This window comes from Megalobrama amblycephala, unplaced genomic scaffold, assembly GCF_018812025.1.
Source record: "Megalobrama amblycephala isolate DHTTF-2021 unplaced genomic scaffold, ASM1881202v1 scaffold419, whole genome shotgun sequence".
NCBI classification, from domain to species: Eukaryota; Metazoa; Chordata; class Actinopteri; order Cypriniformes; family Xenocyprididae; genus Megalobrama; species Megalobrama amblycephala.
Genome location: NW_025953368.1, coordinates 234,842 through 245,852, shown reverse-complemented (window position 1 = coordinate 245,852; position 11,011 = coordinate 234,842). Strand labels below are relative to the sequence as shown.

Below are 11,011 nucleotides of genomic sequence, written 5' to 3'. Positions count from 1 at the left end.
CGAAACAGGAAGTTGTTGTATCTCAGGCATACAATGTCCGATCTGCTCCAAACTTCACGTTTAATAATAGTCCTGGCCTGAACACATCTTCATGGCAATATTCAGTAATAGTCAAAGTGCTACCTGTTGGCAGCAGGAAGTGTGGCATGTCGAAATGGCTTTGCAATAATTCTCCTGTATTCACTCACTTACATGCATGTCGCCCACTGATCACAGTCTTCCTAAGGCCACCGAATGGCAGTGACCCCAGGTGCGAGGGCCCTGCTTGCAGCTTTAATGATGGATTTGTTTTTTATTCATACTCTGCTCTGGGATTCTCCTTTTCTTACTTCACCTGAGCTCTGCCTTTCTGGACATCTGATTTCAGGTCTTTAGGCCAGACTCAAGTCCTCGATTACACTATAAATTATATTTTGTTTGACAGGCTAACTTGCTAACTGAGTTTAGCTTAAAAGTTATCGCAGTCTGTCTTACACTTCACCACTGTTTTTGTCTGGGAAATCTTGATGTTTAAATTTATCCAGATTATAGTCCCACTTAAAAGCTTGCATTATGTGTTTGGTGCTTATCTGAAATGCTGGATATGTAATGTCTTATATATAATGTAGATCCTGGGTTCAAGGTCCCCAACCCCTGTGAGGACTTGATCCAAACTCTGGATCAACATGCACCATTCCAATTTTTTTTCTATACTATATCCTAATCATTGTTAACATTTATTCATTACTTATAGCTAACTGTGTGCTTTGTACACTGTATGTACATTTATGACATAATTTGGACACAGTCACCTCAGATAACAGATTACTGTAAATTGTAATGTAGACACATGCATTTTCTGTAAAGCTGCTTTGAAACGATATGTATTGATATCTCGTTATTTTTACACTTTTTTTCTTATGTCTTGTGTCTTAATTTGCTGCTATCTATTACAGATGACAATTAAACATAAGTAATAATATTTTTAGTCTTGCACCCTAAATATAAATACACACACACAAACACACACACACACTTTCCAAAATAAAAAAATTAAGAGAAAAGTCAATAATATTTTACATTATTTATGACTTATAAACCGTTTTTAACGTAGGTAATACATAGATATCACACCCACTACTTAGCTATCTAAATGAGGACTTGTATTTTTTTTATATAGAGTTATAAAAACTATATATAAGTGGAAGATTTTGTGGAAGATTTTGTCACGACAAATTGGATCGCACGTAAACACACATAATTGAACGAAACACTAGCCTACATTATTCTAAATCAAGGCTATTTATTTTTATGAAAAATTATTTAAAAAAAAAAAAAAAAAAAAAAATATATATATATATATATATATATATATTGTCTTTTATCAGCAGTTTTCCAGCATGAAAAATAATGTAATATTCAAAATGCTTTACCCATCGTAATGTAAAATTCTAAAATTGCATACAATTTTATTTACGATATTTTATATAGACTGCATGCAGACTAAACGCCACGAACTGTGACTACGTCATCACACGGTTATCTGGTGTGATTATCACATATCACTTTCACTTTAGTTCAAACACTACGTCGCCATTAAAAGCAAAAAAAGAAGAACACTTTTATGGATTAGAATCTGCACTCATTTGTCTGAGCAGAAAGTGGCGAAAATGAAGCGTATCTTTAAGTGGCTCTCGGTGTTCTTGTTTTTTTCCGATCGTGGTAAGTTGCAATCTTCAACATCAAAGTTTGCTACAGTCACTCTTCCGGGCATCGATAAAAACGACTATGGTTAATACAAATCTAAAAGTCTATTAAAACGTGGTCTGATGAGTGAATATAGGGCCTATAAATCGATGTTCTTTTGCTATTTGTTACATTATGATAACGGACATATTTGTTTATTCACAATCTTTATGATCTGTAGAAAATAACATTTTGAAAGCACTATTGTATATTTTTGTTTGACTAATGTTTTTTTTTTTTCCTTCTGGGGCATCAGGTGTTTATTCAGACAGAGATTCAGTGTCAGTGTCTGTGAATGAGGGAGATTCAGTCATTCTACACACTGGTGTTCAAACAAAACAACAAGAAGAGATTAAATGGTATATTAATGACACTCGCATAGCTCAGATCACTGGAGATCTCAGTTATAACTGTACAGATGTTCAGTGTAATGAAGGTACTGAGAGATTCAGAGACAGACTGAAGCTGGATCATCAGACTGGATCTCTGACCATCACAAACACTAAAACCACAGACTCTGGAGAATATGAACTAGTGCTCTTCAGCAGCAGCAGCAGTGAAAAGATCTTCAGTGTTACTGTCCGTGGTGAGTCGTTAATGAATGTTTACATCACTTGTTAATGTATTTTTTTGATTTTTAAAATGTTATACTCAGAACTATTTATTTTCTTTTCCTGTAAGGCCTATATTAGTTCACTTACACCAGTAGTTCTCAAACCTGTAGTACCTCCAGCACTGCACATTTCAGGTCTTGCAGTCTCTACTAATGAGCTCATGAGTTGAATTAGGTGTAGTAAATAAGACAAATTGTGCACTGCTGGGGGTGCTCCAGGACAATGCATTTGAGGTGTGAGTGCCCCTATCCGACCCACATCTGGTACGCCACAACATAGTGTTGTGAGATCTAAAGAGATCTGACAGATTGCGTATATAGAAAACATCCATGTAGGCGCACAGGGGACAGGGGGTTCAGGACCTCCACATTTTTAAAAAGACAGAAATTGACACCTGCACATTTGATAAGGGCTTAGGTCAGTATCAAACTAAAACATACGTTTGGGATATGGCAAGGCTACTTGCACACTACACAGCTGTCTGCAAATATGCAAACTTGAATAGAATTGCCATTTCCGTAAATCTATGTTTTTTTTTTCTTCATCTGAGGCTGCAGTTGCGCTCTGATAGAGATGAGAGAATCTAATCATGTCATGGATGTTCACCTTCTGTTATTATCTGTTAAAATGTTGATTTCAGGTCAAATGAGTTTAGAAGTACAAACCATGCATACATGTATCTTTTCAGGTTAAAATATAAGTCAAGAAAGGACTTGTGCAATCACTTTCATCTTTAGCCGAAAGATCCTCCAATCAGCTGTTGGTTTGTGTTTCAGGTGTTTCTGCTGCTGAACAATATAACATGAAGACAATATCAGTGAACAAGGGAGAATATGTTAGTCTAGATCCTGATGAAGTAAAAGATCCAAATGATGTGATGACATGGTATTTTGATGACACCATAATCGCAAAAATCACTGGAGATCCCAATAAAACTTGTACAGATGTTCAGTGTGAAGATGGTAATGAGAGATCAAGAGGGAGACTGACGGTGAGTCAGACTGGATCTCTGATCATCACAAACACCAGAACCACAGACTCTGGACCTTATAAACTACAGATCACCAGCAACAACAGCAGCTTCAGCATCAGCAGAGTGAAGAGATTCAGTGTTTCTGTCATTGGTGAGTATTATTCAGTCATTCAGTGCTCTTTTCATCGGGGAACTTTAAAAACAGTTTAATAGCCTATTTTTAAATCAACCCAATAACTGTGCTATTTGAGGGGACATCCATGTGTACCCTTACGAAAAACTAGTATACTTCAAGTATACTAAAGTAATGTTCAAGTAGATTTTTTAAGTATACTTTATGTAGTAAGTATAATATCAATGTACTAGTAGTAAACTTGTAAGTGTACTATTTTAATACCGCTTGGGACTAAATTGGCCCAATTGAAGTATACGTTTAAGTGTACTATAAGTGTAACAGTAGTAAACTTTAACTAGTTCACAGCTACGTTTCTCATTTGTACTGCATCTGTACTAAAAGTGAACTTATACTAGTATACTAGTAGTTTACTATTTTAATACATTTTTAGTATACGAAAGTACACTTTGAAATACTCTCAGTAAACTGCTAGTTTAGTGCAAGTATACTTTTAAGTTTTCTTTAAGTGAACATGACATCACACTTATAGTTTACTTTTTATATATTATTTTTGCACTTTAAGCATACTTCTATGTTCCTATATTAGGTATTATTTTTTATACTTGAAATACCTTGAACTGTACTTTAACTCTTTCCATTTTAAAAACATTTTATTCTAGCTTCATGAATCCTTTTTATCAACACTTAAATATACCCAGCCAGCAGAGCCATGTGGGGCCCAAATGGGTTTGACCTGGGCTATCTAACTGGGACCCAGCCAGTTTTGCACCCAGTTTCCATGTAGGCCCCACATAGATTTGCCCAGATGAAATGAACACTGCTTAGTGTGCACACTACAGGCTGTTTAATGTAACACTTAATCAGTGTTGGAGGTAATGAGATAATTAAGTGATTGAATAATGATTTTGTATTAGTGAAGAACACCTGCTGTTAACAAGCAGAATCACTGAAGGAAAGAGAAACACAAGAACTACTTCCAGCCACAGCCTTGGATGAAATCAACTGAAGATAAAATACATTACATCTCTCAAGATCTGATTAAACAACTCCACAAACAACATTAGCTTCACTTATTACTAACCAGACTGACTTTATTTCTGTCAGACATCTACAGACGTTCGTATTAAGAATTAAGAAGAGGCTTAGATGTTGATTATTTATTTAAAAGTAATAGTTTGATTTGATGTTACCATTGTGGCGATCAGTGTGTGCTTTAGTCAGGCTCTTGACTTTTTAACATTAGTTTTTCTCTTGACAGCTGTGTCTGTTTGTTATGGTGAGAACAGCAAGAGAAAATATAATCAGATGCTGTAAGCTGATTAATGATAAGAATATAATCATCATATATTGGCTTAACTCATTGATATTATGTGGGAGGTTTATACAGGTAGTATGTTACTAATTCTGTTTTATTGTTGTGATTCTACAGCAAGAGAATAATAGAATTTAATCAGAACATCAAACAATTTATAACACACCATTTACATATTTTGGGCTCCTGTGAGTTTTACTCGCACACAGACATCAAGAATCAGCATATGAATCTCAACAATGGTGACATGCTTCAATGGTGCAATGCATTCTGAGTGCATCATACGAAACTTATCCATGGCTCCCAGAATGCATTGCACCATTGAAGCATGTCACCATTGTTGAGATTCATATGCTGATTCTTGATGTCTGTGTGGAGCTCAAAATATGTAAATCTGTTTTATGTGTAGCGTTATTGGATAATTTATTTCTTCTCTATCTATCTATCTATCTATCTATCTATCTATCATAACTTTATGGAATTTATCTATAAGCATTCATCAAATTCTAACATAACAGAGTGATTCTAAAAAGAAAGAAATTATGTTAAATATTGAAACCGCCAGTAGGTGGCAGCGATTCAACGTTTTAATGAGTGAGCTACTTAAATCGTTCATTCAAGCCAATTCGTTCAAAACAGACGGCTGTTTTGGTAACGGGTTACAGTTACACTGATAGTTGTGGCTAAATTGCAATGGAACCGATTAGCTAGCTAAAATATATGTGGAGTGTACTTACTTAGCTATTACAATGTTTTCATACCTCCTTCTCAGTACATGCTTTATTCTTTTTAATATCCCTCTTTGAACAGAAGTTTAATATAGTCGGCTGGGCAGCGGTTCTCTTCATTTTTTGGTGCTACCCGTGCTCTCTATTCAAATAGTAGAGCACCACTCGCGTTGTTTTGGTAAAAGTGCCACGCGCATTGGTTGGGCGTTACCAATCGGTTCAATGGAAGGGGGGTACTTTTCTGACTAATTTATTATGACAAACTCATATTCGATTAGAAACAATATTATTGTTACAAAATAAATGAATTATACATATGTTAGTATAGATCTACTGTGATTTTCATGTTGAAATATTGGGGGGGTTGTAACTGATGGATTTGAATATTGCCCCCCAATATAGCCCTGGCAATTTGATTGGCTCGGCCTTCTGGGAGCCGAGCATAATTACTCCACAATGGATCGAGTCCAGACCGAACTTCCCGTCCAAAAAATGTTGTGGGCGGGGTTCGGGCTGGCACCCAGGCTAATTTTGACTAGAAACAAGACAAAAACTCTAAGTAAGAACAGCATTTTTTGCAGTGAAGACCACATGTCCCAAGATTCCGCGCTCAAACTTGGCGTCATCAAGCTACGCCTTTGTTTTCAATAGGCCTCTAGCGGACAGAAAATATTATATATTGTACCTTTTAAACAGTGAGCACAAACTAAGCAAAGGTGCACTCAGTGCAAATTCACTCATTCACTTTCATTCCCTCCTTCAAGTGAACTGTATTAGTGGATTAATGTAGGGAATAGTGAATGAGGATATAGGGAGCTATTTAAGTTTTAGCCTTTGACTAATGTTGTTAACATAAAGAAATGTATATTATATTATTTTTTCTGTTGATGTTTCCAGTTTCCACAGTGCTGTGGTGCTGCTGTTTTAGCTGCTGTTCTTCAAAAACCTATTTTCAACTCCATGGTATCCAATATCATAAAAATGACCAAAGTTAAAAAATAAATAAATAAATAAATAAAGGAGGCCACTGGCCACTGTCCTGCAAAGTTTTGCTCCAACCTCAGTTAAACACACCTGAAGCAGCTAATCGAGGTCTGACTACAAGAAGCTTTCAAGTGGGTCTATTGGAGCTGGTTGGAGCTAAACTCTGCTGGACAGTGGCCCTCCAGAACTGAGTTTGGAAACCCCTGGTTTAAAGAGATGATATCAGTAAAATGAACTATCAGTCAATTTTCTAGTAATAATGTCTGTCTACAGGTGAAATTGCAGGAATAAGTGCTGCTATTGGTGGTGGTGTTCTGCTGGTGGCTGCAGCTGGTGTGATTTATCAGTGTTGCCACTGACCTACTAAAAAAATCACCACAGAAAGTAAGTATTACAGCTGATTTAACAAGATATATGAGATTTACTGTGCAAAAAGAAGCATGGTGAATACATTTATAAGTTTAAGACACTGTGATAAATATATTTATGCCTCCTTACATTCCTCAAACATCAGTTTGTGTAACTAAAAACAACAATCCTTTCCATTTCTTTTACCTTCTGTAAATCTGTGTTTTCTTACAGTAAAATGATCATCTGTGGGAGACTCGTCCCCTAAACAGAACCAGACTCCTAATGAATCGTCCCCCAACCAGACTAAGACTGACGGCGAGTCATTATTTTGATGCTTTATATGAAGATGGACACAGAAAAGACCTCATGTGGAAATTATGAAGAGAAGAGCTCACACTGAAATACTCATCGCTCACAGAGTAATTGATTTCATTAGCCAGCCCTGTACCAATAAAGTGAAATTTGACCTATATTACATAACAATTTAAATACAACATAAATAAATAAATGATGCATTAAAACATGTAGGCTTATATTGCTTCAAAAAAGACTAACAAAAAATAAAATAAGAAACAAAGCAACACGTTACAACAGAACACAGAACAGTTACAGAGAACAGTTTTTCAGTATCGAAGTTTATTAAAGCTGCTAAAGTGATTCAGACAGGAACAGTGAGTAATTTGCTTCTTGTCATTTGTACTATAAGACCTATTATGTGTACAAGTATACCTCACCAAGAAGGAGCAATATGACCAAAAAGTGCATTTGACTTACACACAGCCTCATATGGGCGCTCTTCATAGTTTGCACTACTGATACTAAGTGTTTTACTAGTATTGTTGCTGTTACTGGAAAAGACTTGAGACATAATGTTGCTAATGTTTATAACACTAACTCTTGTTCATCCACCTTTATCATAAAACACTGGTTGACCAAATATGAAATGGGAATAGCACCAAACAATCCTTAACCAGCTTGGTGTAGTATATGGAAATGCATTTATTTATTTTCCTAAGTTGGTGAAATACTTTCCTTAGAGTATTTATTACATTCAAAACCATAACTGAATGATGATACAGGCTCATGTTGTTACTCTGGAGTTAAATCTGAAACATATTGATGTGATGTTTGTAATGAGGAAATATTACAGATATTACAATTTTATATTTTATATACAAATATTACAATTTTTAGACAAATGTGAGTATACATGATACAACATTGCCATTTGTACAGTAATTGAATATTCATGTTTTATATCTCTTTATTGTTGATTTGAATGTACAAAAATGAAACACATTGAAACTGTTACATTCTGTCTTATTGAAATTGTGAACCAAACACTGTGATGTTTTATGAGGTGCTGATTAGTTTATATCACTGCCAACAAGTTTATGAAGTAGCCTAGCTGTGCAAGGATTGTCCAATGTGAAGTTTTTTCTTCTTTTGTGTTTGTAAATCATGGAATTTAATTCTGTCAGTGTGTTTGTCTTGTAGAATATTATCACTTTTTTGGAAAAATGGGGGGTGGGGGGTTCTTTAAACTTCTTTTATGTTTTCTTTAACTTGTATCACCCAAGAGAAAATGTGCCTTAAAGTAAAAACCCAGCTAAACACTACTTCATTTTCTGAAACAATAAACTTGTAATATCAATGTAGCCTGTGTGCTATTAATTACTGTGATGCAATATGGAACATTTTCAGTAAAGTCAAAAAATAGGTCTAATGTCATTTTTTTGTTTTTGTCATAATTGGATTTTCATTAAATTATTATTCTGTAAGTGCAACTATAAGTAAACAGCGACTTATAGTTGCAAACTGAAGAGACTGTCTTTCTCTAACATTAGGCTACTGTTTAAGAACACACCCGGCAGAGGTGAAAAAAAAAAAAAAAGGTTTCCATCTCTTAACACTACAAAGACAGCTCACCTATCAAAATAAACCACATAACAAGTGGTTATGTTAATGCAAATTTCCCTCCAGTTCTGTGTAAACTACGGCACCTTTCTAATACAACGTTATCATGAGGCGAAGCAGAAGAGAACAATGGAGCTATAATGAACACACATGTTCAAGTTTTTATTAGAGGTTGAATTCAAATCAAATACTGGCAAACTGTCCATACTACTTCTGAATAGGATGTCTACTTCATAAAATGTATGAAAATATGGAAATTATTCAGATCATTCAAACCATATGGAGGCACCCTTAAAGGGATAGTTCACCCAAAAATGAAAATTTGATGTTTATCTACTTACCCCCAGTACATCCAAGATGTAGGTGAATTTGTTTCTTCAGTCGAACGCAAATTATGATTTTTAACTGCAACCGCTGCCCTCTGTCAGTCAAATAATAGCAGTGGATGGGAACTTCAACTATAACAGTAAATAAAACTTCCATAAACAAATCCAAATTAAACCCTGCGGCTCGTGACGACACATTGATGTCCTAAGACACGAAACGATCGGTTTGTGTGAGAAACCGAACAGTATTTATATCATTTTTTACCTCTAATACACCACTATGTCCAACTTCGTTCAGCTTCCGGTTAGTGAGGTCAAAAAACGCGTTCTGACGACGGAAGTGATGTCTCGCCCATATACTTCAATGAGCGCGAGACATCACTTCCGTTGTCAGAGCGCGATCAGACCTCACCAACCGGAAGCTGAACGGAGTTGGACATAGTGGTGTTTTAGAGGTAAAAAATGATATAAATACTGTTCGGTTTCTCACACAAACCGATCGTTTCGTGTCTTAGGACATCAATGTGCCGTCACGAGCCGCAGGGTTTAATTTGATTTGTCTATGGAAGTTTTTTCGACTCTTATTGTTCAAGTTCCCAATCTCTCCTATTATTTGACTGACAGACGGCAGCGGTTGCAGTTAAAAATCATAATTTGCGTTCGACTGAAGAAAAAAAGTCACCTACATCTTGGATGCCCTGGGGGTAAGCAGATAAACATCAAATTTTCATTTTTGGGTGAACTATCCCTTTAAATGGTCAGTAATGGAGCTTGGATGTCATCTAGTGAAAAAGTGTGGTACTGCACCGAAACAAAATCTTACCAAAAGCAATATCAACCTAAAATTTGGAATGTTGACATTTTTGGCTTTTATTTTCTCGCAGTTTAAGAGTAAAACATGTTTTTAAATATATTATTATAAAATATAAATAATTATATTTTTAAACATTCATAAACTTTAACTTCTATAATTTTTTTTTTTACTTATAACTATTTCCCTTTAATAATTTATTTCACTTCTACAATAATCTGCCAAGTGTCTTCTTTAAACCAACCTTAGGTCTATATTCCAAAGCATTTTTGAATTACAACCATTAAAGTTTGGATAATGCATTTTCATGGGTGACAGTTATTTAAACCTGTTTTTCTCAAAATTCTGTTCCTGAAAATCACAGCGATCAGCCGCAGATCACAACACATACATGATTTACTCATGCTGTGAGTCAATCAATGAATCAATCAATGATAAATGATTTTAACTGATGCACTATATCTGGCCCGTTAGAGTTTATTTGAGAACCCCTGCACCTCACCTTCACCAATGTGAATTCCAGAAGCACTAGACGGCACTCTCATGTGGTACTCTGTAGAACACATACTGTATTTTATTATATGAAATATCAGGCAGTTTATAAGGGAGGCACTCTGTGGTCATTTGATAAAATAAAGCATGTTTATTTTAATATGATTTTGCCTATTTATTGTATTCTTATTTCATCTCACACATGGTGAATCTGCATCAAAAGTCCACATCTGGACATTTTGTTCTCTTCAAAATTCAATAAAAGATCATTTTTGACACTAGATGGCGGTCTATGCCGTGTGTTATGATTGTTTAAGGCACTGGTTCTCAAACCTGTCCTGGTGGAGCAGCAGCCCTGTACATTTTGTATGTCTCTCTATATCTGACACATCCAGTCTCCACTAATGAGCTCATGAGTTGAATCAGGTGTGATAGATGAGGGAGACATACAAAACGTGCAGTGCTGGTGGTACACCAGGAAATGTTTGAGAACCACTTGTTTAGGGAAAAGAGTCAAAGGGCTACCATTATTCTCTGTGTAAACTACAAAAATGTGAATTTGTGAAAACAGTGACATCATGCATCACATGTATGTGAGACTTTGTTCCTGATTGAAAATATGTAAGTTTTTGAAATTTTGGA

General features: G+C 35.4%; 1 protein-coding gene across 1 annotated transcript; it reads left to right on the top strand.

The window, feature by feature from the left end:
- Positions 1 to 1,649: 1,649 nt before the first annotated feature.
- On the top strand, positions 1,650 to 8,427 carry LOC125261503. The gene is made up of 5 exons (XM_048180056.1): positions 1,650 to 1,701; positions 1,982 to 2,311; positions 3,116 to 3,463; positions 6,746 to 6,856; positions 7,055 to 8,427. The coding sequence occupies exons 1-4, from the start codon at positions 1,650 to 1,652 to the stop codon at positions 6,829 to 6,831; spliced, it is 816 nt and encodes a 271-aa protein (XP_048036013.1). The 3' UTR covers positions 6,832 to 6,856; positions 7,055 to 8,427.
- Positions 8,428 to 11,011: the final 2,584 nt, after the last annotated feature.